The 27,179-nt window shown below is 46.9% G+C and overlaps 1 protein-coding gene and 1 long non-coding RNA gene across 2 annotated transcripts in view; one reads left to right on the plus strand and one right to left on the minus strand.

Annotated features, from left to right (window-relative positions):
* LOC123755062 (nitric oxide synthase, salivary gland-like) overlaps positions 1-27,179 on the minus strand; it is a 199,410-nt gene that overhangs the window by 112,535 nt on the left and 59,696 nt on the right. Inside the window, exons 8-11 of the mRNA XM_069332947.1 lie at positions 19,091-19,265; positions 15,382-15,483; positions 12,061-12,347; positions 5,379-5,523 (exon numbers count right to left, since the gene is read on the minus strand). Of these exons, the coding sequence (XP_069189048.1) occupies positions 5,379-5,523; positions 12,061-12,347; positions 15,382-15,483; positions 19,091-19,265 (709 nt within the window). The remainder of the gene's footprint in view (positions 1-5,378; positions 5,524-12,060; positions 12,348-15,381; positions 15,484-19,090; positions 19,266-27,179) is intronic.
* LOC123755063 (uncharacterized) overlaps positions 13,379-27,179 on the plus strand; it is a 106,956-nt gene continuing 93,155 nt past the window's right edge. The window contains exon 1 of the long non-coding RNA XR_011229886.1: positions 13,379-13,547. This is a non-coding gene — a long non-coding RNA (uncharacterized lncRNA). The remainder of the gene's footprint in view (positions 13,548-27,179) is intronic.

Genomic DNA, 27,179 nt, shown 5'->3' on the forward strand with positions numbered 1-27,179 from the left:
ATGAGTCAAGAACAGCTCATTAGAAGTTACTCCAGCACGTGTAATGTTACCGAAGGGGGCTGGTGTATACTGTTGTGTATGGGGCTGGTGTATACTGCTGTGTATGGGGCTGGTGTATACTGCTGTGTATGGGGCTGGTGTATACTGTTGTGTATGGGGCTGGTGTATACTGCTGTGTCTGGGGCTGGTGTATACTGTTGTGTATGGGGCTGGTGTATACTGTTGTGTCTGGGGCTGGTGTATACTGTTGTGTATGAGGCTAGTGTATACTGTTGTGTATGGGCTAGTGTATACTGTTGTGTATGGGCTAGTGTATACTGTTGTGTATGGGCTAGCGTATACTGCTGTGTATGGGGCTGGTGTATACTGCTGTGTCTGGGGCTAGTGTATACTGTTGTGTCTGGGCTGGTGTATACTGTTGTGTCTGGGGCTGGTGTATACTGTTGTGTCTGGGCTGGTGTATACTGCTGTGTATGGGGCTAGTGTATACTGTTGTGTCTGGGGCTGGTGTATACTGTTGTGTATGTGCTAGTGTATACTGTTGTGTCTGGGGCTGGTGTATACTGTTGTGTATGTGCTAGTGTATACTGTTGTGTCTGGGGCTAGTGTATACTGTTGTGTCTGGGGCTAGTGTATACCGTTGTGTCTGGGGCTAGTGTATACCGTTGTCTCTGGGGCTAGTGTATACTGTTGTGTCTGGGGCTGGTGTATACTGTTGTGTATGTGCTAGTGTATACTGTTGTGTCTGGGGCTAGTGTATACTGTTGTGTCTGGGGCTAGTTTATACTGTTGTGTCTGAGGCTAATGTATGCCGTTGTGTCTGGGGCTAGTGTATACCGTTGTGTCTGGGGCTAGTGTATACCGTTGTCTCTGGGGCTAGTGTATACTGTTGTGTCTGGGGCTAGTGTATACCGTTGTCTCTGGGGCTAGTGTATACTGTTGTGTCTGGGGCTAGTGTATACTGTTGTGTATGTGCTAGTGTATACTGTTGTGTCTGGGCTAGTGTATACTGTTGTGTCTGGGACTAGTGTATACTGTTGTGTATGGGCTAGTGTATACTGTTGTGTATGGGGCTAGTGTATACTGTTGTGTATGGGCTAGTGTATACTGTTGTGTATGGGCTAGTGTATACTGTTGTGCATGGGCTAGTGTATACTGTTGTGTCTGGGGCTAGTGTATACTGTTGTGTCTGGGGCTAGTGTATACTGTTGTGTCTGGGGCTAGTGTATACTGTTGTGTCTGGGGCTAGTGTATACTGTTGTGTATGGGCTAGTGTATACTGTTGTGTATGGGCTAGTGTATACTGTTGTGTCTGGGGCTAGTGTATACCGTTGTGTTTGGGGCTAGTGTATACTGTTTTGTATGGGTTGGTGTATACTGTTGTGTATGGGCTAGTGTATACTGTTGTGTATGGGCTAGTGTATACTGTTGTGTCTGGGGCTAGTGTATACCGTTGTGTCTGGGGCTAGTGTATACTGTTTTGTATGGGTTGGTGTATACTGTTGTGTATGGGCTAGTGTATACTGTTGTGTATAGGCTAGTGTATACTGTTGTGTATACGCCAGTGTATACTGTTGTGTCTTTTGCTAGTGTATACTGTTGTGTATGGGCTGGTGTATACTGTTGCATATAGGCCAGTGTATACTGTTGTGTCTGGAGCTAGTGTATACTGTTGTGTCTGGGGCTAGTGTATACTGTTGTGTCTGGGGCTGGTGTATACTGTTGTGTATGATCTAGTGTATACTGTTGTGTATAGGCCAGTGTATACTGTTGTGTCTGGCGCTGGTGTATACCGTTGTGTCTGGGGCTAGTGTATACCGTTGTGTCTGGGGCTAGTGTATACCGTTGTCTCTGGGGCTAGTGTATACTGTTGTGTCTGGGGCTAGTGTATACTGTTGTGTCTGAGGCTAATGTATGCCGTTGTGTCTGGGGCTAGTGTATACCGGTGTCTGGGGCTAGTGTATACCGTTGTCTCTGGGGCTAGTGTATACTGTTGTGTCTGGGGCTAGTGTATACTGTTGTGTCTGGGGCTAGTGTATACTGTTGTGTCTGGGGCTAGTGTATACCGTTGTGTCTGGGGCTAGTGTATACCGTTGTGTCTGGGGCTAGTGTATGCCGTTGTGTCTGGGGCTAGTGTATACTGTTGTGTCTGGGGCTAGTGTATACTGTTGTGTCTGGGGCCAGTGTATACCGTTGTGTCTGGGGCTAGTGTATGCCGTTGTGTCTGGGGCTAGTGTATACTGTTGTGTCTGGGGTTAGTGTATACTGTTGTGTATAGGCTAGTGTATGCTGTTGTGTATAAGCCAGTGTATACTGTTGTGTCTTTTGCTAGTGTATACTGTTGTGTATGGGCTGGTGTATACTGTTGCGTATAGGCCAGTGTATACTGTTGTGTCTGGAGCTAGTGTATACTGTTGTGTCTGGGGCTAGTGAATACTGTTGTGTCTGGGGCTAGTGTATACTGTTGTGTCTGTTGCTAGCGTATACTGTTGTGTATGGGCTAGTGTATACTGTTGTGTCTGGGGCTAGCGTATACCGTTGTGTCTGAGGCTAGTGTATACCGTTGTGTCTGGGGCTAGCGTATACCGTTGTGTCTGGGGCTAGTGTATACCGTTGTGTCTGGGGCTAGTGTATACCGTTGTGTCTGAGGCTAGTGTATACCGTTGTGTCTGGGGCTAGTGTATACCGTTGTGTCTGAGGCTAGTGTATACCGTTGTGTCTGAGGCTAGTGTATACCGTTGTGTCTGGGGCTAGTGTATACCGTTGTGTCTGAGGCTAGTGTATACCGTTGTGTCTGAGGCTAGTGTATACCGTTGTGTCCGGGGCTAGTGTATACCGTTGTGTCTGAGGCTAGTGTATACCGTTGTGTCTGGGGCTAGTGTATACCGTTGTGTCTGGGGCTAGTGTATACCGTTGTGTCTGAGGCTAGTGTATACCGTTGTGTCTGGGGCTAGTGTATACCGTTGTGTCTGGGGATAGTGTATACCGTTGTGTCTGGGGATAGTGTATTTAACTAGGCTTGTATGTTCACCATGGTCTTGCCTTTGTCAACTCCATGGTGAGTACTTCATTAATCTGCTATAATTAATGAAATTATAGGTAATATAACCCCATCCCTCCCCATCGGGAATTATGCCGCTGCAACATTCATCCTGATTGCAATCCCTAATTCTCGTATTTCTTATGAAATAAATTTAATTACATTACATTATTATTCTGGTGGTGTGTGGCATGAGAACCCAGTGAGGCGTGAGAGAGTAGCTGGTCCCTCCGCCAGTGTGCTGTCAGCTGTTGGGAAGGGTAGATGTGCTTGTTTCGTGGCGTGGCGTAAATTCACCTTAACGAATATAATTTTATTTGCGATAACTGTTCATGTATTGCATATTTATTTTGGAGTGAATGATAAATATTCTCGCCTTGTAGGCAAAGAATTTCCTCGTTCAACAATACGATTCGTGCGAGATGCAATATTATTTCAGTGATATTGCAGAGGACTTTTTAGAGGAGAATAACTGATATCTCAGGGGCTTATAAGGTTATCGGATAAAAAACAAATGCAAAGACATATATTGCTACTATAAATATGCGAATTTATATATAAAATCGATAGAATTTGACAGAAAATAATATTTTTGAGACGGATGAATGTTTTTCCTCAGTTCATTCAAGAGATATATGGACGAAATTTTCACAGGATGAAATACATTATCCCGGCAGCGTGTATGCAAATTTACAAATAAATAAATAAATAAAATGTAATCCGAAATACTGCCGGAATATTTGAATATTATTTGCGAAAAGTGACCTTTCTCAACTTCATAGTCTAATTGCTGGCTTCATTCTAAGAAATTTCCATGAAACCTACAGAGTGGGCACAGTACCTAACTCTACAATCAGTATCAACTTTATTTTAATTTACCGCAGAAATTTAGCGTTAAAAATGTTCAAAATCTTTAATGAATACATTATTCGGGGACATGTCAGATTTTATATTTACTACAACTAGACGGACATAAGAATAGCTAATTTTGTTACGAATTATAGATTAGATGCTATTACGAGAGCTAAATGCAAAAGACATGTTGAAAATTTATATTTTAAATTTTGTTTGTTTGTTTGCTTTCAAATATTGTCTTAAGAGGCTGAAACTTCTGTCAGTAGAAGGTCTTACCAACTCTATTTGACCAAAAAATTTAATTGAAATGGAACAACTTTCCTTTTTTATTGCTATGCCGATGATATGGCCCATTTAGGGAGAGAGTTAGTGAACAGCTAAAACGAGGAAATCAGATTTAAATCATGGTATATGATTTCAATATCTTACACAACTTCTAATTGAAATCAGAAGTTGTGTGAGAAAAACTCTGTTAGCGTTCAGAATCAGTTTTTAGTAAAAACTGATTCTGAAGGAATAAGCATTATCTTGGGATGGAAAACCATTAAGACTATTTAATACTTGGAAGGGGCCAGGATAAGGATTTGGGATAGGACGGGGGAAAGGGATAGTGCCCAACCACTTGAACGGTTGGGGACTGAACGTAGATCTGCATAAAGCAAGACCGCTGCTTTACCGTCCAGCCAAAGTGGTTGGGCAACTTTCAGGGAGAAAAGGACGAGCTGACAGGGACGAGGAAAGTGGCGATTTATAAAATAAAAGAATGGCAGAGGTTAAGGCGCTCAAGAAGGAAGACTGGTCGGGAACGCATCTGGAGTTAGAGCTGTGAAAGAGATCAAAGGAACGAGTGAGGACAAGGCTACGCCGAGGACTAGACGAAGTGGCGAAGGAGAGACAAAGACCAAGAAGTTAAAGTTAGTACTAATAAAGTGGGGCCGAAGAAAGGTTAGCAACACCTTTTAGAATTTAGCCAAGTTTTGTTAGAAATATGACAAAGTAATTTCTGTAGCGAGGAAGAGGCGAGGAGTATAACACCCAGCTCACCAGGAAGAGAAGGACACGTTGGTGATGAGTAGCAGCGTTTCTGCCCGAAACGCTGCGCGTACTAGTGGCTTTACAAGATTGTAAATACTATGCTATGTATTCTCACAAACCCAATGTACCTTCTTGGATATAAATAAATAAATAAATAAATAAATAAAGATAAGCGAGGGCAACTGAGCAGTTAGCAGCGAGTATAAGTTGTTGGAGAAGACGGAAATGTCCAGGAGAATGCTAACCAGAGGTGTGGGTTGTTATGAGACAACATGTAACAACACCTGAACTTGTGTTGTGTGGCAGGTGGTCAGAAACACTCCCCTTGTACATTATATTATGTCGGAAACTACCACTACTCTTATAAATACCTTATTTGACTTGCTGTTTCTAGAACTAAAATAACACATTTTTAATTACATAGACATAATTTTCTGCAGGTATTTACCTTGGGGTTGAAGTTACGTTTGAAGGCGTCAGCGAGAGTCTTGGCGAAGAGTTGAGACTTGCCAGTCTCGGTGGCGTAGAGGATAGTGACTCGGGCGCGGCGGCTGAGGGCGGCGCTGTAGAGGGTGCTGGCGAACACCACACACCTGCCACACCAACTCCCTTATTCTCACATTATTTATAACAATAATAATATTTAGATACCATTGTTCAACAAAATATTACGTCCGGTTGCTGACTTAAGCTTAAGTGAAGAATTTAGGCTGTCTTGCTCGCCACGAACTAATATTTCAAGTTGTATATGTTTGTCAAGAGGTGTTTGTGATATCTGAAGAAGGCTCTTGATGTAGGGTGTTTGTCTGTTGTGAACCCCGATGGTCTAGAATCTGGGTAGCGTGAGAGTTATTCCCTATCCTGGCCTAGGGTGAGAGTTATTCCCCATCCAGGCCTAGGGTGAGAGTTATTCCCCATCCAGGCCCAGGGTTAGGGTTATTCCCCATCCAGGTCCAGGGTTAGGGTTATTCCCCATCCAGGCCTAGGGTGAGAGTTATTCTCCATCCAGGCCCAGGGTGAGAGTTATTCCCTATCCAGGCCCAGGGTGAGAGTTATTCCCTATTCAGGCTCAGGGTGAGAGTTATTCCCTATCCAGGCCCAGGGTGAGAGTTATTCCTTATCCAGGCCCAGGGTGAGAGTTATTCCCTATCCAGGCCCAGGGTGAGAGTTATTCCCTATCCAGGCCCAGGGTGAGAGTTATTCCCTATCCAGGCCCAGGGTGAGAGTTATTCCCTATCCAGACCCAGGGTGAGAGTTATTCCCCATCCAGGCCCAGGGTGAGAGTTATTCCCTATCCAGGCCCAGGGTGAGAGTTATTCCCCATCCAGGCCCAGGGTGAGAGTTATTCCCCATCCAAGCACAATGTTGACTTAAACCTGAGGAATAGCTCTATTCTCTCTCTCAGTCGTATGAGAGAAACCAGGCATAGTCTGAGGTATTTTGTGTGTCACTGAGTAAGGTGTTAAGTGGGCAGCAAGATGGCGACGACGAGGGACTCCCAGGAGGAGGGAGATTATGTTATCATTGACCAATGAGGGAGGAGCAAGACCGTGAAGTGCCACGGGCAGAGGCTCTGTGATTGGTGAGGACGTCACTTGTGAGTGTGAGTTCGTAGAGGTCACACTCGGCGCTACTTCAAGTTAAAGGTGTAGCTCTACAAGTCTTGTGGAAGAAGTACGGTGAACTGTGACAAACAGGTTCTGTCAGGGAGGAGACAGATCTCTGTCTCCTACATGTTGTTAGGCTCGATTCATGGAAACAGGAGCAACATTGTGAAGCCCGGGGGGGGGGGGGATACTCTGATGTCCGCCGTACAGCCACCATGATGTGCTCTTTGTCCCAGGAGAGGACAGTGTCCCAGGTGATGGCAGTGTCCCAGGTGATGGCAGTGTCCCAGGTGATGGCAGTGTCCCAGGTGATGGCAGTGTCCCAGGTGATGGCAGTGTCCCAGGTGATGGCAGTGTCCTAGGTGATGGCAGTGTCCCAGGTGATGGCAGTGTCCCAGGTGAGGGCAGTGTCCCAGGTGATGGCAGTGTCCCAGGTGATGGCAGTGTCCTAGGTGATGTCAGTGTCCCAGGAGAGGACAGTGTCCCAGGTGATGGCAGTGTCCTAGGTGATGGCAGTGTCCCAGGTGAGGACAGTGTCCCAGGTGATGGCAGTGTCCTAGGTGATGGCAGTGTCCCAGGTGAGGACAGTGTCCCAGGTGATGGCAGTGTCCCAGGAGAGGACAGTGTCCCAGGTGATGGCAGTGTCCCAGGTGATGGCAGTGTCTCAGGTGATGGCAGTGTCCTTGGTGATGGCAGTGTCCCAGGAGAGGACAGTGTCCTAGGTGAGGACAGTGTCCCAGGTGAGGACAGCGCCCCAGGTGATGGCAGTGTCCCAGGTGATGGCAGTGTCCCAGGAGAGGACAGTGCCCTAGGTGATGGCAGTGTCCCAGGTGATGGCAGTGTCCCAGGTGATGGCAGTGTCCCAGGTGATGGCAGTGTCCCAGGAGAGGACAGTGTCCCAGGAGAGGACAGTGTCCTAGGTGATGGCAGTGTCCCAGGTGATGGCAGTGTTCCAGGTGAGGACAGTATCCCAGGTGAGGACAGTGTCCCGGGTGAGGACAGTGTCCTAGGTGAGGACAGTGTCCCAGGCGATGGCAGTGTCCCAGGTGAGGACAGCGTCCTAGGTGAGGACAGTGTCCCAGGTGATGGCAGTGTCCCAGGTGAGGACAGTGTCCCACGTGAGGACAGTGTCCCAGGTGATGGCAGTGTCCCAGGAGAGGACAGTGTCCCAGGTGAGGACAGTGTCCCAGGTGAGGACAGTGTCCCAGGTGATGGCAGTGTCCCAGGTGAGGACAGTGTCCTAGGTGATAGCAGTGTCCCAGGAGAGGACAGTGTCCTAGGTGATGGCAGTGTCCCAGGTGATGGCAGTGTCCCAGGTGAGGACAGTGTCCTAGGTGATGGCAGTGTCCCAGGAGAGGACAGTGTCCTAGGTGATGGCAGTGTCCCAGGTGATGGCAGTGTCCCAGGTGATGGCAGTGTGCCAGGTGATGGCAGTGTCCCAGGAGAGGACAGTGTCCCAGGAGAGGACACTGTTCCAGGTGAGGACAGTGTCCCAGGTGAGGACAGTGTCCCAGGTGATGGCAGTGTCCCAGGAGAGGACAGTGTCCCAGGTGAGGACAGTGCCCCAGGTGATGGCAGTGTCCCAGGTGAGGACAGTGTCCTAGGTGAGGACAGTGTCCCAGGTGAGGACAGTGTCCCAGGTGATGGCAGTGTCCCAGGTGAGGACAGTGTCCCAGGTGAGGACAGTGTCCCACGTGAGGACAGTGTCCCAGGTGAGGACAGTGTCCCAGGTGATGGCAGTGTCCCAGGAGAGGACAGTGTCCCAGGTGAGGACAGTGTCCCAGGTGAGGACAGTGTCCCAGGTGATGGCAGTGTCCCAGGTTAGGACAGTGTCCCAGGTGATGGCAGTGTCCCAGGTGATGGCAGTGTTCCAGGTGAGGACAGTATCCCAGGTGAGGACAGTGTCCCGGGTGAGGACAGTGTCCTAGGTGAGGACAGTGTCCCAGGCGATGGCAGTGTCCCAGGTGAGGACAGCGTCCTAGGTGAGGACAGTGTCCCAGGTGATGGCAGTGTCCCAGGTGAGGACAGTGTCCCACGTGAGGACAGTGTCCCAGGTGAGGACAGTGTCCCAGGTGATGGCAGTGTCCCAGGAGAGGACAGTGTCCCAGGTGAGGACAGTGTCCCAGGTGAGGACAGTGTCCCAGGTGATGGCAGTGTCCCAGGTGAGGACAGTGTCCTAGGTGATAGCAGTGTCCCAGGAGAGGACAGTGTCCTAGGTGATGGCAGTGTCCCAGGTGATGGCAGTGTCCCAGGTGAGGACAGTGTCCTAGGTGATGGCAGTGTCCCAGGAGAGGACAGTGTCCTAGGTGATGGCAGTGTCCCAGGTGATGGCAGTGTCCCAGGTGATGGCAGTGTCCCAGGAGAGGACAGTGTCCCAGGTGAGGACAGTGTCCCAGGTGAGGACAGTGTCCCAGGTGATGGCAGTGTCCCAGGTGAGGACAGTGTCCTAGGTGATAGCAGTGTCCCAGGAGAGGACAGTGTCCTAGGTGATGGCAGTGTCCCAGGTGATGGCAGTGTCCCAGGTGAGGACAGTGTCCTAGGTGATGGCAGTGTCCCAGGAGAGGACAGTGTCCTAGGTGATGGCAGTGTCCCAGGTGATGGCAGTGTCCCAGGTGATGGCAGTGTGCCAGGTGATGGCAGTGTCCCAGGAGAGGACAGTGTCCCAGGAGAGGACACTGTTCCAGGTGAGGACAGTGTCCCAGGTGAGGACAGTGTCCCAGGTGATGGCAGTGTCCCAGGAGAGGACAGTGTCCCAGGTGAGGACAGTGTCCCAGGTGATGGCAGTGTCCCAGGTGAGGACAGTGTCCTAGGTGAGGACAGTGTCCCAGGTGAGGACAGTGTCCCAGGTGATGGCAGTGTCCCAGGTGAGGACAGTGTCCCAGGTGAGGACAGTGTCCCAGGTGAGGACAGTGTCCCAGGTGAGGACAGTGTCCCAGGTGAGGACAGTGTCCCAGGTGAGGACAGTGTCCCAGGTGATGGCAGTGTCCCAGGTGAGGACAGTGTCCCAGGTGATGGCAGTGTCCCAGGTGAGGACAGTGTCCTAGGTGATGGCAGTGTCCCAGGTGAGGACAGTGTCCCAGGTGATGGCAGTGTCCCAGGTGAGGACAGTGTCCTAGGTGATGGCAGTGTCCCAGGTGAGGACAGTGTCCCAGGTGATGGCAGTGTCCCAGGTGAGGACAGTGTCCCAGGTGATGGCAGTGTCCCAGGTGAGGACAGTGTCCTAGGTGAGGACAGTGTCCCAGGTGAGGACAGTGTCCCAGGTGATGGCAGTGTCCCAGGTGAGGACAGTGTCCCAGGTGATGGCAGTGTCCCAGGTGAAGACAGTGTCCTAGGTGATGGCAGTGTCCCAGGTGATGACAGTGTCCCAGGTGATGGCAGTGTCCCAGGTGAGGACAGTGTCCCAGGTGATGGCAGTGTCCCAGGTGAGGACAGTATCCTAGGTGATGGCAGTGTCCCAGGTGATGGCAGTGTCCCAGGTGATGGCAGTGTCCCAGGTGAGGACAGTGTCCCAGGTGAGGACAGTGTCCCAGGTGAGGACAGTGTCCTAGGTGATGGGAGTGTCCCAGGTGAGGACAGTGTCCCAGGTGATGGCAGTGTCCCAGGTGAGGACAGTGTCCCAGGTGAGGACAGTGTCCCAGGTGATGGCAGTGTCCTAGGTGATGGCAGTGTCCCAGGTGATGGCAGTGTCCCAGGTGAGGACAGTGTCCCAGGTGAGGACAGTGTCCTAGGTGATGGCAGTGTCCCAGGTGATGGCAGTGTCCCAGGTGAGGACAGTGTCCCAGGTGAGGACAGTGTCCCAGGTGATGGCAGTGTCCCAGGTGAGGACAGTGTCCCAGGTGAGGACAGTGTCCCAGGTGAGGACAGTGTCCTAGGTGATGGCAGTGTCCTAGGTGATGGCAGTGTCCCAGGTGAGGACAGTGTCCCAGGTGATGGCAGTGTCCCAGGTGAGGACAGTGTCCCAGGTGATGGCAGTGTCCCAGGTGAGGACAGTGTCCTAGGTGATGGCAGTGTCCCAGGTGATGGCAGTGTCCCTGGTGATGGCAGTGTCCCAGGTGAGGACAGTGTCCCAGGTGAGGACAGTGTCCTAGGTGATGGCAGTGTCCCAGGTGAGGACAGTGTCCCAGGTGAGGACAGTGTCCCAGGTGATGGCAGTGTCCCAGGTGAGGACAGTGTCCCAGGTGAGGACAGTGTCCCAGGTGAGGACAGTGTCCCAGGTGAGGACAGTGTCCCTGGTGATGGCAGTGTCCTAGATGATGGTAGTGTCCCAGGTGAGGGCAGTGTCCCAGGTGAGGACAGTGTCCTAGGTGATGGCAGTGTCCTAGGTGATGGCAGTGTCCCAGGTGAGGACAGTGTCCCAGTTGAGGACAGTGTCCCAGGTGAGGACAGTGACCCAGGTGAGGACAGTGTCCCAGGTGAGGACAGTGTCCCAGGTGAGGACAGTGTGCCAGGTGAGGACAGTGTCCCAGGTGATGGCAGTGTGACAGGTGAGGACAGTGTGACAGGTGAGGACAGTGTGACAGGTGAGGACAGTGTCCCAGGTGAGGACAGTGTGACAGGTGAGGACAGTGTCCCAGGTGATGGAAGTGTCCCAGGCGAGGACTGCATGTACTTTCCCAGCTGCCCTCCTAGGAGCGACTGTCACCCAGGAGGGGCAGCACGAGGCACAGCTGCCCTCCTAGGAGCGACTGTCACCCAGGAGGGGCAGCACGAGGCACAGCTGCCCTCCTAGGAGCGACTGTCACCCAGGAGGGGCAGCACGAGGCACAGCTGCCCTGCTAGGAGCGACTGTCACCCAGGAGGGGCAGCACGAGGCACAGCTGCCCTCCTAGGAGCGACTGTCACCCAGGAGTGGCAGCACGAGGCACAGCTGCCCTCCTAGGAGCGACTGTCACCCAGGAGGGGCAGCACGAGGCACAGCTGCCCTCCTAGGAGCGACTGTCACCCAGGAGTGGCAGCACGAGGCACAGCTGCCCTCCTAGGAGCGACTGTCACCCAGGAGGGGCAGCACGAGGCACAGCTGCCCTCCTAGGAGCGACTGTCACCCAGGAGTGGCAGCACGAGGCACAGCTGCCCTCCTAGGAGCGACTGTCACCCAGGAGGGGCAGCACGAGGCACAGCTGCCCTCCTAGGAGCGACTGTCACCCAGGAGGGGCAGCACGAGGCACAGCTGCCCTCCTAGGAGCGACTGTCACCCAGGAGGGGCAGCACGAGGCACAGCTGCCCTCCTAGGAGCGACTGTCACCCAGGAGGGGCAGCACGAGGCACAGCTGCCCTCCTAGGAGCGACTGTCACCCAGGAGGGGCAGCACGAGGCACAGCTGCCCTCCTAGGAGCGACTGTCACCCAGGAGGGGCAGCACGAGGCACAGCTGCCCTCCTAGGAGCGACTGTCACCCAGGAGTGGTGTTTCCTGAGTGCCGTACCGAGCGCCGTTCAGTGTCTTAACAAATTCCCAGTAATTTCCGGGTAATATATGAGCAAAGTAATAACATTGCAGAACCTTAAAGAGCGTTATGTGTACTCACAGTGCAGCCTTCCTGAACAGTTTAATACCGAGGGAGGCGTCTCTTCCCTGCAGCTCCCTCTCGTAGCGGGCGTAGGTGACCCAGGCGGGCTCCTGGTACTCGTAGGCGGGCTTGAGGTAGTAGAGCGACATCTCCTGGTGGAAGACGGGCGTGAGGGAGCCGGACACGGGCGGCACAATCCACACCCAGTCGGCCGGACACCCGCCCCGCTGCCGATGCTCGTTCTCGGAGAACTGCATGTAGGACTCGGCCGCCGTGTAGTGGTCCATCAGAGTCACCTTCCTTTCCTTTTAACACAAGTTCTTCTCAGTACAATGTCAAGAAGAATTACAAAGTATTAGACTCAAAAATATTTGTTACAAAATATTCATCCTTGATTTATTATATTTAGCTTCTGAAACTGATGTATTGTTATACTTTTCTAAAGGTATACCTCCAGTCTGTCCCATGCTTGATAGGAAGGGATGGGGGTGAAGGGTACGAAAAATTTTTAAGGGTAGAAAGGTAGTGAAGGGTAGGGAAGCTAGTTATGGGTAGGAAAAGTGCTGGCGCTTAGGGAAGGTGGTAATGGGTAGGAAAGGTGGTGAAGTTTAGAGAAGGTGGTTAAGGATAGGGAAGGCGATGAAGGGTAGGAAAGGTGGTGACGGTTTGGGAATGAGTTGTGGGTAGGGAAGGCCGTAATAGGTAGTGAAGGGTAGGTATGGTGATTAAGGGTAGGGATAGTGGATATGGGTAGGGATGGTGGCTATAGGTATTATGGTAGTTATGGGTAGTGAAGGTGGACATGGATTAGGAAGGTGGTGAAATATAAGGCAGTGAAGGCATGTGTGGTGAGTACACTTCTCTACGGCTCGGAATCCTGGAACCTGTGCTCTCGCCAGGAGAGACGGCACAATACCTTTCACATGCGGAACCTGAGACGCATCCTTGACATCACGTGGAAAGACCACGTCACCAACAACACTGTACCCGAGAGAACAGGAGTCCCTTCAATGTTCACTCTCCTGGAGCAGAGTCGCATGCGATGGCTGGGACATGTCACACGCATGGTCGATGGCCGCATACCGAAGGATCTCTTGTATGGAGAACTGGCATCAGGAAGGAGACCCACCGGAAGACCTCAGCTGCGTTTCAAAGATGCCTGCAAACGCGACCTCAAGCAGATGAACATCGACATCAACACCTGGGAGGCAGCAGCTGCGGACAGATCTGCCTGGAGATGTAAAGTGCAGCAATTCGAGGATGAACTGAAGAGGCAGGCGGAGGATAATAGACTTTAGAGGAGGTCTCGACCACTGTCAGACGCACCCGCTTATCTGTTTATCTTTATTTTTAAAGCCGTTTATCTGCGCTCGCTGCGGGCGGGACTGTCATTCTCGGGTTGGCCTTGACAGCCACAGCAGGCGCGGCATCCAACTACACTACAACAACTAGACACCCAGGGCACAACTCCATAACTCCACGGGATTGACGGACACCTACTGAAGGTAGTGTAGATGGTTATATTGATGAAGACAGTGTGTAGTGTAGATGGTTATATTGATGAAGACAGTGTGTAGTGTAGATGGTTATATTGATGAAGACAGTGTGTAGTGTAGATGGTTATATTGATGAAGACAGTGTGAAGTGTAGATGGTTATATTGATGAAGACAGTGTGAAGTGTAAATGGTTATATTGATGAAGACAGTGTGTAGTGTAGATGGTTATATTGATGAAGAGAGTGTGTAGTGTAGATGGTTATATTGATGAAGACAGTGTGAAGTGAAGATGGTTATATTGATGAAGACAGTGTGTAGTGTAGATGGTTATATTGATGAAGACAGTGTGAAGTGAAGATGGTTATATTGATGAAGACAGTGTGTAGTGTAGATGGTTATATTGATGAAGACAGTGTGTAGTGTAGATGGTTATATTGATGAAGACAGTGTGTAGTGTAGATGGTTATATTGATGAAGAGAGTGTGTAGTATAGATGGTTATATTGATGAAGACAGTGTGTAGTGTAGATGGTTATATTGATGAAGACAGTGTGTAGTGTAGATGGTTATATTGATGAAGACAGTGTGTAGTGTAGATGGTTATATTGATGAAGACAGTGTGTAGTGTAGATGGTTATATTGATGAAGACAGTGTGTAGTGAAGATGGTTATATTGATGAAGACAGTGTGTAGTGTAGATGGTTATATTGATGAAGACAGTGTGAAGTGAAGATGGTTATATTGATGAAGACAGTGTGAAGAGAAGATGGTTATACTGATGAAGACAGTGTGAAGTGAAGATGGTTATATTGATGAAGACGGTGTGAAGTGAAGATGGTTATATTGATGAAGACAGTGTGAAGTGAAGATGGTTATATTGATGAAGACAGTGTGAAGTGAAGATGGTTATATTGATGAAGACAGTGTGAAGTGAAGATGGTTATATTGATGAAGACAGTGTGAAGTGAAGATGGTTATATTGATGAAGACAGTGTGAAGTGAAGATGGTTATATTGATGAAGACAGTGTGAAGTGAAGATGGTTATATTGATGAAGACAGTGTGTAGTGTAGATGGTTATATTGATGAAGACAGTGTGAAGTGAAGATGGTTATATTGATGAAGACAGTGTGAAGTGAAGATGGTTATATTGATGAAGACAGTGTGAAGTGAAGATGGTTATATTGATGAAGACAGTGTGAAGTGAAGATGGTTATATTGATGAAGACAGTGTGAAGTGAAGATGGTTATATTGATGAAGACAGTGTGTAGTGTAGATGGTTATATTGATGAAGAGACATATTTTATCATACCATGTCATTTTCATATCATATATTAACTTCACACGACCCCCAGCAGTTTTCCGGTGAATAAAGACCGTGTGTTGGCGGCGGCCCATAACGATCAGGAACAAAGAACGGACAGCGGACCACATACCTTGTAGGAGTGGAGGACAGCATGGTGGACCACATACCTTGTAGGAGTGGAGGACAGCATGGCGGACCACATACCTTGTAGGAGTGGAGGACAGCATGGTGGACCACATACCTTGTAGGAGTGGAGGACAGCATGGTGGACCACATACCTTGTAGGAGTGGAGGACAGCATGGTGGACCACATACCTTGTAGGAGTGGAGGACAGCATGGTGGACCACATACCTTGTAGGAGTGGAGGACAGCATGGTGGACCACATACCTTGTAGGAGTGGAGGACAGCATGGTGGACCACATACCTTGTAGGAGTGGAGGACAGCATGGTGGACCACATACCTTGTAGGAGTGGAGGACAGCATGGTGGACCACATACCTTGTAGGAGTGGAGGACAGCATGGTGGACCACATACCTTGTAGGAGTGGAGGACAGCATGGTGGAGCTCAAGGGCAGCGGCGTCCCTCCAGAGCGTGATGTTAGACCTAGTGTCTAGACCCATTTTCTCACCTATCGTCTTCACGCAAAAAGATAGTAATTATAAGATATTCAGTTTTTTTCAGATTAAATGTTTTCATTTTACAGAGACAAACAATATTATATAATTCAGCAAGAATGGATTACAAGTATCATTTGGAACTCGGAATTGACATGCTTTAACATTTCTTAACCCTTTGTTTGCTAATAACATTTATAGACGTTGTATGTAAATTAGATACACTACTGTATGTATAAGGGGACGGGTTACGACAATGTTTATTTAGTCTTATTTACGAATTTATAAAACCAACAAGAACAGTTGTTTGCATTTATATAAATCACTTTAAGGGGAAGCAAATATGAAGGGAACTATCAGGGGAAAGCGCCAAGCCATTACTACTATATAGCACTGGGAAGGGGTCAGGATAAGGATTTGGGATGGGAAGGAAGGTTCACTTAATTGAGAAATTATGAGCAATTTAAGGCTTAAGAAACTTAAAACACTGTAAGTTCAAGTATATTCATACTCTGAAGTTGATGTGAACACAATTGGTCGCCATTCATAACTGATAAAGGTGTCCCCTGACATTTTTTACCCAAACAACAGTAAAGTTGTTTTTGGAACTCCTCTCCTAGCCAAAGGTTGCAAGACAATTGAATGTGGCCTGAGGAGAGGAGCCGATGGCAAATTCTTTCTTCCTTTTAAAGTATGAATGTTGATGTATGTAGCAGCAAGGCTTCGACGCATCGACTCGTAAAAAATATCAAAATTAGGGAGCATCACAGTAGGCCTGTTGACCCATAATAGGCGAGTACTTTTAAAGTCAACACCCTCTCACCCATTTAACTGTCCTAACTCTTCTTGAAATCTTTTAAACTGTCCCAATAATGACAGACAGCAATGGGCTTCTTTAACGGATGCACAACACTATTCCGTAACCAGAACGTTCATTGTCCTTCTTCCTAAAGCGAAGTTTATCCAGTGTGTACCCATTGCTGAATGACGTTATTCATGTTTCTGTTGTCGATGCTTCTTGTTATAGTAGGCATCCATCAGTCTCAGGAGACTATGGAGTTGCGCTCTGGTTGTCGGTCTGGAGTGGCCTCACCAGGGCGCAAAGCCAGGGTAGGTCGATTCGGGGGAGAAGCTGTTACCCATGCAGCAGGTCCCCCCTCTCCACGGCGCTGAAAGTCTCCAATGGAAAGGCATACGCCAATACGATTGGTTCCAGCGCCGTCGCAGGAACTGTGAGCTCCGGGGTTGACCTCGAAGGTGGTGAAGAAAGGCACAGGGACCTACCAGCCCCGGAGACCGCCGTGGTCGGGGCCGGAGAAGAACAGAATAATAAAGCTAATATAAATTGTTATATACCAATATATATTCGCTTTATTTCGTACACAGAAACATTGATGTCTTGGTTGCAGTCGCTGCTATGGCATTTATATCACTGTCAAAATTTTATTTATGCTTGACTGTAGTTTTGAAGAGGGATTCACCATAGTAGCATTTCCAGGGATTAATGAGTCTACTTCTCTGTAAGTTAAACAGCATTTGCCGTTATTCGCCGTAACCTCATTAACGTTAAGTTTCACAAGTTCATTCGTTTAACTACCTTTGTAATTCATTCAAGTCGTCTTTTGAATCACTACACGCCTCATCTTTGTGCTACCCATAGATGCCTGATAATACTGTTCACTCAAGTATCGAGATCTTTTATGTAAATTTTGAAATGCTATGGATCCAGTTCAGAGCCCTGCGGCACACTACTACCAAGTGGGCACCGAAGGTTGCAAGCGACCGACTCCACTTGCTGCATTTCCGTGCGCGTGTGAGCCACTGCTGCTCTGGGCGCCAATGCACAGGTAATATAAGGTATACTTTTACTAGTTCTCTTATTAATTAGGAAAAGTTGGTTCTAGTACATTTTTAGAAGGCCTCGGCAAGGCTTAATAGGCCTCGAAAAGGCTTAGTAGGCCTTGACAAGTTTTAGTAGGCCTTGAAAATGCTTAGTATACCCTGCCAAGGCTAAGTAGGCCCCGACAAGGCTTAGTAGGCCTCGACAAGGCTTAGTAGGCCTCGGCAAGGCTTAGTAGGTCTCGGCAAGGCTTAATAGGCCCCGAAAAGGCTTAGTAGGCCTCGACAAAGCTTAGTAGGCCTCGGCAAGGCTTAGGAGGCCTCGACAAGGCTTAGTAGGCCTCGGCAAGGCTTAGTAGGCCTCGGCAAGGCTTAGTAGGCCTCGACAAGGCTTAGTAGGCCTCGACAAGGCTTAGTAGGCCTCGGCAAGGCTTAGTAGGCCTCGACAAGGCTTAGTAGGCCTCGGCAAGGCTTAGTAGGCCTCGACAAGGCTTAGTAGGCCTCGACAAGGCTTAGTAGGCCTCGGCAAGGCTTAGTAGGCCTCGACAAGGCTTAGTAGGCCTCGGCAAGGCTTATTAGGCCTCGGCAAGGCTTAGTAGGCCTCGGCAAGGCTTAGTAGGCCTCGGCAAGGCTTAGTAGGCCTCGGCAAGGCTTAGTATTCCTCGGCAAGGCTTAGTAGGCCCCGAAAAGGCTTAGTAGGCCTAGACAATGCTGAGTAGGCCTTGACCTGGAGGAGGTATTATGGCACGTACCTGGAGGAGATACTAGGGGGAAGTACTGGAGGAGGTACCAGGGGGAAGTACTGGAGGAGGTACTAGGGAGAAGTACTGGAGGAGGTACCAGGGGGAAGTACTGGAGGAGGTACTAGGGGGAAGTACTGGAGGAGGTACAAGGCACGTACCTGGAAGAGGTACTAGGCACGTACCTGGAAGAGGTACTAGGCACGTACCTGGAGGAGGTACTAGGCACGTACCTGGAAGAGGTACTAGGCACGTACCTGGAGGAGGTACTAGGCACGTACCTGGAGGAGGTACTAGGCACGTACCTGGAGGAGGCATTAGGCACGTACCTGGAGGAGGTACTAGGCACGTACCTGGAGGAGGCACTAGGCACGTACCTGGAGGAGGCACTAGGCACGTACCTGGAGGAGGCACTAGGCACGCACCTAGAGGAGGTACTAGGCACGTACCTGGAGGAGGTACTAGGCACGTACCTGGAGGAGGTACTAGGCACGTACCTGGAGAAGGTAATAGGCACGTACCTGGAGGAGGCACTAGGCACGTACCTGGAGGAGGTACTAGGCACGTACCTGGAGGAGGTACAAGGGACGTACCTGGAGGAGGTACTAGGCATGTACCTGGAGGAGGTACTAGGCACGTACCTGGAGGAGGTACTAGGCACGTACCTGGAGGAGGTACAAGGCACGTACCTGGAGTAGGTACAAGGCACGTACCTGGAGGAGGTACAAGGCACGAACCTGGAGGAGGTACAAGGCATGTACCTGGAGGAGGTACTAGGCACGTACCTGGAGGAGGTACTAGGCACGTACCTGGAGGAGGTACTAGGCACGTACCTGGAGGAGGTACAAGGCACGTACCTGGAGGAGGTACTAGGCACGTACCTGGAGGAGGTACTAGGCACGTACCTGGAGGAGGTACTAGGCACGTACCTGGAGGAGGCACTAGGCACGTACCTGGAGAAGGTAATAGGCACGTACCTGGAGGAGGTACAAGGCACGTATCTGGAGGAGGTACAAGGCACGTACCTGGAGGAGGCACTAGGCACGTACCTGGATCAGGTTGTACCGCTGTGGGTCGCAGAGGTCCCTGATGGCTATCTCCGTGGACATGTACCAGCCGTTGAAGGGGGCGGCGGGGAACTGGACGCCGCCACAGTCAAACATCATGGAGGAGACCGCGGGCACACCAAACCACTCCAAGCCCAGCTCCTGGAACCACTCGTACCTGGCCGAGGGATGGGATTAACTCCAGCGGAGGAGGGTTCAGCCATACGCTAGTTACCTTAACTTTAGTACATTGTTTATGTGGTGTTGGTGGTTAATCTCAGTGGTGGTAACTTAGCCTAGTGGTGGGGGTTTGCCTTAGTGGTAGTTAACTTGGCCTACGGTGGAGGCTTACCTCAATGGTTGTAACTTGCAAGTTAACCACCCTAATGGTGGGTAACTTGCCCTAGCAGTGAGATTATTTTGTACTTTGTGCAAATGTAATACTTTGAGTGTACTTGCAATATTTGGGTAAATGGTATACTTTTGTGTGTAACTGGAATATTGTATATGTAAATGTTGTATTATGTGTATGTGTGTATGTATATATATATATATATGTATATCACGAAAATAAACACGTGATTAAGAATGTGACAATGTCAGACCACGGAGGAAAAATGAAACAGGAAATTTCCTTAAGTACTTTCGTATATTAAATACATCTTCAGAAGGTCCAAAGAAGGACCTTCTGAAGATGTATTTAATATACGAAAGTACTTAAGGAAATTTCCTGTTTCATTTTTCCTCCGTGGTCTGACATTGTTATATATATATATATATATATATATATATATATATATATATATATATATATATATATATATATATATATATATATATATATATATATATGTCGTACCTAGTAGCCAGAACTCACTTCTCAGCCTACTATGCAAGGCCCGATTTGCCTAATAAGCCAAGTTTTCCTGAATTAATATATTTTCTATAATTTTTTTCTTATGAAATGATAAAGCTGCCCTTTTCACTATGTATGAGGTCAATTTTTTTTTATTGGAGTTAAAATTAACGTAGATATATGACCGAACCTAACCAACCCTACCTAACCTAACCTAACCTATCTTTATAGGTAAGGTTAGGTTAGGTAGCCAAAAAAAGCTAGGTTAGGTTAGGTTAGGTAGGTTAGGTAGACGAAAAAACATTAATTCATGAAAACTTGGCTTATTAGGCAAATCGGGCCATGTATAGTAGGCTGAGAAGTGCGTTCTGGCTACTAGGTACGACATATATATATATATATATATATATATATATATATATATATATATATATATATATATATATATATGTGGAAATGTCATACTGTGTGCGTAAATGCCATATTGAGTGTAAATGTGTTTGCGAGTTTAATGTTGTATGTTTGCATTTTTGTATATTTTTAGTGTATATATGTAAAAGTGTAGCATTTTGTGTTAATTATTATATCTTAGTATGCCTTATCGCAAACTAAAAACCTTTTTATTAAAAATTACTAATATATTTCAATGTGACACAAGCAGCCTGGTTTAGCCATATGAATAGTATGTAGGAGGGTATTTATTTATATAATTACAATAGTTGGTGTATTTGAATATAATAGAGGTATTGAATATTTTTGGACTTGCTGGAATAATATGGTTACCTTGTTGATTGGCATGCATCAGTACGAATTAAAAGAACGAAAATGAAAGATCACTTGGGGGTGAAGGAGCTGTTGGGTTACTGAAATCTTGTTCTAAATACATTTTTAGGGATTAATATGGTATAAATTTCATTTGATTACATGGGATAATGGTGGCAAAAAACAGGTTATTGACTAGGCATGTATGGGTCGTAGAGTATGTTTGTGTATATGTATGTATGCATGTATGTATTTTTCGTATGTATGTATACGTCTCCGTGGTGTAGTGGTAAGACACTCGCCTGGCGTTCCGCGAGCGCTTTGTCATGGGTTCGTATCCTGGCCGGGGAGGATTTACTGGGCGCAAATCCTTAACTGTAGCCTCTGTTTAACGCAACAGTAAAATGTGTACTTGGTCGTAAAAACGATTCTTCGCGGCGGGGATCGTATTCCGGGGACCTGCCCGAAACGCTACGCGTACTAGTGGCTGTACAAGAATGTAACAACTTTTGTATATGTCTCAAAAAAAAATGTATATATTTTTCGTATGAATGTATGGATGTATGTGTATGTATGTATGGATGCATGTGCATGTATGTGTTTATATGTATTTTTCGAATGTATGTATTTGTGACTTGGTTTAGAGACAAGTTAGCTGATTTTGGAGAAAGATTAGAATTTTCGAGATCTAGGAATGATTAACCCAAAAATATAGCGGCCATCATACAGCTGAGATGTCAGATGTATGAACTGCGGTGCGACATTTGGGCAGCTATTTGATGGTTGGAGGATAGCTTACGTGCTGAGTTGCCAGATGTACGATTCTGTTGACTTTTAGTATGGCATGTGGGTGACATGACGTTCTACAAACAATTTTTTATGTGTTTGACTATTATAGGTTAGGTTAGGAGGGCTAGGTAGGGGCAATGAATCGAATATATCAGCAATGGTACAATAAGCGAAGGTATGAGTGGATACAAGGCATCATTGTATAGCCTGTTACATTAAACACAATATATATATATATATATATATATATATATATATATATATATATATATATATATATATATATATATATATATATATATATATATATATATATATATATATATATGTATTATATTAGTATATTTTGGTAGCAGTCTTTCCTGTAGACATATATTATTAAATATGACCAAAAAAGTAAGATTCTAACACGAATTTTCTCAATGTTTCTTATATTTTTCTTCACTGTTGATGGTAACTAAAAAATCAATTCTCCAAAATTCATTTATATTTCTAGTCTGACGCGACACTTGAGCGCGTTTCGTAAAACTTATTACATTTTCAAAGACTTTAGTTTACACAGACACAACTATAACTGAACAGAGCTTAAACATCTTCTATTTTATACCTGCATTTGGGTGAGGTGATATGTTACAACAGTTTTGGATGAGGTGAAAACAAACTTTCAACACAAGACAGAACACGAAACAATGGGTATAATATTTTGTAAGTTAAAGGGAAGAATGTAAGTAACTGCAAAGGGCCTATTGGCCCATATTTCTTGATGCTTCTATATTGGAGCGGAGTCTTGAAGTGGGTAGAATATAGTTGTGCATTAATTGGCTGTTGATTGCTGGTGTCAACTTCTTAATGTGTAGTGCCTCGCAGATATCTAGCCGCCTGCTATCGCTGTATCTATCGATAGATACAGCGATATCTATCGATAGATACAGCGATATCTATCGATAGATACAGCCTACTATGCAAGGCTCGATTTGCCTAATAAATCAAGTTTTCATGAATTAATTGTTTTTCGACTACCTAACCTACCTAACCTAACCTAACCTAATTTTTTCGACTACCTAACCTAACCTAACCTATAAAGATAGGTTAGGTTAGGTAGGGTTGGTTAGGTTCGGTCATATATCTACGTTAATTTTAACTCCAATTAAAAAAATTGACCTCATTCATAATGAAAGGGGTAGCCTTATCATTTCATAAGAAAAAAATTAGAGAAAGTATATTAATTCAGGAAAACTTGGCTTATTAGGCAAATCGGGCCTCGCATAGTAGGCCGAGAAGTGCGTTCTGGCATCTAGGTACGACATATATATATATATATATATATATATATATATATATATATATATATATATATATATATATATATATATATATATATATATATATATATGTATATAGGGGTACCACCACTGGTTTAATTAAAGGGACCCACATCCTCGAAGAAGAAAATAAATAGTGTTCAGAGAAGACCTTGTGGATTCTCACTGAATACTTTAATCTTTTCCTCTCCTACCACCCCTATTATTTTTTTTTTTTTTTATTTGATTTTATTGCAATGTTACAGTTTACAGAAAACACACACTTATATAACAATATAACAATATACCAATCAGTGTTCGAAGACCTCGTCCAGTTCCTCGGGGGTCGGGTGCGTACCCAAGATACAACACGCATTTCCCCTCTGAACAGCGACACTGAGGCGCTGGAACATGGAACTGGCCGCTCTTGGGTCTCTAGTCTTCCCAATGAGTTCCTCGCCCAGCTCCTTCAGGAACTTAAGTGCACATTTACCCCAGGCGCCCAGAGTCTCAGAGCCTATTGGCACGAACCTGTAACAACGTTCTAGGTCCCTGTACTTGTTAGTTTTCTGGGTCTCCCTGAAGGTGGCCGCCCCGCCTCCCTCAGCTGCGCTGTAAGGTAGATAGGTATCAGCCAATGTGGATGCACACGTGTAGTCCCACACGACCTGTTTACCTTCTCTCCACGGCTGCAGGGTGACTCCATCTGGGCGTTTTTGGCTGTTGTCAGGCCTGCACAACTGAGGTTCCCTTTGTGCTCGGCACCCAGCTGAAGCCAAACTTCACTTGATGATGTCATTGACTGCTTCATGTCTGGCAATCTTTCCCTGTGTCTTACGACAGATGAGACCATGGCTGCCGTATTGGTCTGCCCGTGCATGGCCGCAAATACACCGGTGCTCGGTGGAGATAGGGGCGGCAAGGCGCAGAGCAACACCAATACTTAGGGTCCGATGGTCCAGGCGGGTCCCCAAGGCGGAATTAGGGACTGCCAACAGGAAGTCCCCGGCATGGGGAGCTTGCACAGCTAGAAGACGCGCTTTGTCCTTCCTGGAAGCTGCCTCCAGCAATATATATATATGTATATATATATATATATATATATATATATATATATATATATATATATATATATATATATATATATATATATATATATGCATATATAATATATACACTGAACGAGTACTTAAATAGGGTATAGATGTATTAATGTCTCAGTGCGGTGTGTGTGTGTGTGTGTGGATGTTTGCTTTTAAGGGAATTAATGAGGTGTACAAGAGATCATGAGTGAGGGAGGCTTGAAATAAATCGCCTGGGTGATGTTATAGCTCGTTTCGAAAATTATATATATGTAAAAATATTTGTACGATGTGGCAATTAGTTGGAGGCTTCAACACGATGTTGAGTAATGTTCCAATTGTTTTTGTTGTTGCTATAGATTCAGCTACTCAGAACATAAAGTTCTGAGTAGCATGGGCTATGGTGAGCCCGTAAGTGGAGGCTCTTTGGAGCCATTATCTGTATCAATGGCTGATACTAGAGATCTGGGGGATGGATGGGGGTCTTCAGTCTTGGAGGGCTGGCTGTACCAGTCATGGAGCTGGTGGGTTAATGTAGACCTCTAGGTCTTCCGTTTTTTCATTGCCTGAGACTTTGGGTGAGCCGTGCTGTCGTCGGAGTTTGGGGAGGTGACCTCCACGAGGAGGTCTTGTATCGAGTAGGTGTCGTATTTGTGGTGCGGCGGTGGAGCTCCTACTAAGATTTCCTCGTTTGGGGAGTCCGTAACATCCGTTGTTGGTGTTTTCGTCTTTCGCCTTAGGTAGGCTCAGGTGTCGTGTATTGGTGATAGACGGTATTTCAGGGGCATTGGTGGTGCTGTTAACATTTGTAGACAGCACGTCTGCTAGCGTGGCTGCTGAGATGGTGATGGTAGGAGTGTTGGGAGCTGGAGAAGGAAATACCTCTGTTTGTGCCGCCAGGGTCTTGGGTGGTTCTGGACTCTGTGTTGAAATCGACCTCGTGGTCGTCCTGGTGGTAGTCTCCTGAGAGGTAGTGGAGTCAGTGAGACTTGCGCCAGGGGCTATGATGGGGTCCAGACTATGTATAATGCGTTCAGTTCACTGACAAAATGATGGTTGTCTGGTCCGGCAATCCTCTCAGCTAGTCTAATAAGACCAGGGATAATGCCTGCATGTGATGCAAGGGGCTGTGAAGGAGCATTGGGGCATATTGTGAAGGCTGGGTCGCCTGGTGGGAGGAGCCACTTTTTGGTAAGACTGGAAAGTCTTCTGGTTGATTAGTGAGTGCTAAGGTGGTGGGTTGAGTGCCTGGGGCTCTGGTCGAGGAGGTAGAAGGGTTGTTGCCCTTGGCTTCAACCTGGGCCTTGATGCTTTCCAGTCTCCAGGGGCAGGGGTAGAAAATTGCGGTGTGAGTGTCATCACAGAGCAAGCAGCGATGGGTTATTGCCTTACATATGCAGTTGTGATGGTCCAGTGCGCACAGGCTGCACTTCTGGACAGGGTGCTGACACTTGGTGGTCGGGTGGGAGAGCTCGTAGCAGCGCTTGAAGCACTGCTGTAGCTCATGGTATCGTTCCTCTTTTCCTTGGTGGGGTTGTATTTGTAAGTCTAAGCAGTAGAAACCTTGTGTGGCCGCCTAGGTGGCTGCAGCTATGGTGGTGAAAGTAATTTTCATTGATGATTTGTAGGTGCTGCAGATTTCTAGGTTGACTACACCCAGGTTCGGATTTTCGTCCTCGATATTGTCACCTTCCTGACTAATGACAGTGGGTGTGATGCCGGTAACGTCCTTCAGTTCCTTTAGAATATTGCTTATCCCGAAAGCAAGACCGTCAAGGAGGGGTAGCTCTAACCTTTAGATGTTTGGGTCGCATTGTGTCCACACCCACAACGGGTCGCATTGTGTCCACACCCACAACGGGTCGCATTGTGTTCACACCCACAAAGGGTCGCAGTGTGTCCACACCCACAACGGGTCGCATTGTGTCCACACCCACAACGGGTCGCATTGTGTCCACACCCACAACGGGTCGCAGTGTGTCCACACCCACAACGGGTCGCAGTGTGAGTCAGTGAATATTCCTGTGCATGGAGACATATATAATGCTGACGGGCGTGAGATGAGCACATACCCTCCGTTGTCTCCGTTGTTTCATATAAAAAGGAGGTAGTGGATTTAATTCATTCCAATGCTCAGTAAATGATCTTTGGCTGGACACTATATACCAGGTAGTTAAGTAAGCTGAGGGAGCAAACAATCTTTCTCACAATCTAAATAGTCTTCATTAATAACTAAAGAAAAGAATTGGAACAAATAGGCTAAAACTATGGTGTACCAGCAGATGTATGGGCTTAATATGGGATTATATTAATAGGGCTTTCTGCATATTGATGGAGTGACATGATTGAAGAGTTTATCTGGATATAATGGGTATAGACTGGATATTAATAAGGTCTTCTGCAGTTTGTGTATAGGTGATATGATAGATGTATATAAGTGGATATAATGGATATTAACTGGCTATTAATAGGGAAGTGATCAAATATTCTGCAGTTTATATAGGTGACATGATTGAAGGGTAACATTATTTCAATGGGTATGAAAAAGGGGATTTAATTATGGTAATGATCACCCCAACATGGAATGGAAAATACAAAGAGTGCTTCTGTAAGTCCACCCCCCGCCCCCCCCCCCAAAAAAAAAGGCCTGCAATTTCAGTCATAAGTTATATATGCGTTCTTTAACAAGAAATAATAATTGAAATGGGATTTAATATTATGTACATGAAAATGGGATTTAATATTATGTACATGAAAATGGGATTTAATATTATGTACATGAAAATGGGATTTAATATTATGTACATGAAAATGGGATTTAATATTATGTACATGAAAATGGGATTAAAACTGCAATCACAGAAAACGGGACTTGTTGAATAAAGATGAAGGCTGGCTGATGATGTCATTTGAACATTAGGACCGGCTGTACCAGTGAAATGAAGCACTCAGAATTATACTTGGCTGTCCTATAACTACCAAAGTCCTCAACATGCGGAAAGAATTAAATATACTTAGCATTCGAGATAGAATATTTGAAATCAATCTTATGATGGGACTAAAGCTTCTGCGTGATAACAAAAACAACATTGTGTCAGTTGCACTGTTAGAACACATACGAAATGGAACTAGCGAGTCTAAATGGATTCAAAGAACAGCCACTCATATTAAAATGATGGGACTGCACGATGTATATACAGATGAAAGAGTACAGCACTTCCTTCCACCCTGGCAGATAGTACCTTTTGACATCCTGACCCCTGCATACCCCACCAAGAAACTAATCACAAACAACCCTCATG

The sequence above is a fragment of the Procambarus clarkii genome, chromosome 28 (genome assembly GCF_040958095.1).
Source record: "Procambarus clarkii isolate CNS0578487 chromosome 28, FALCON_Pclarkii_2.0, whole genome shotgun sequence".
NCBI classification, from domain to species: Eukaryota; Metazoa; Arthropoda; class Malacostraca; order Decapoda; family Cambaridae; genus Procambarus; species Procambarus clarkii.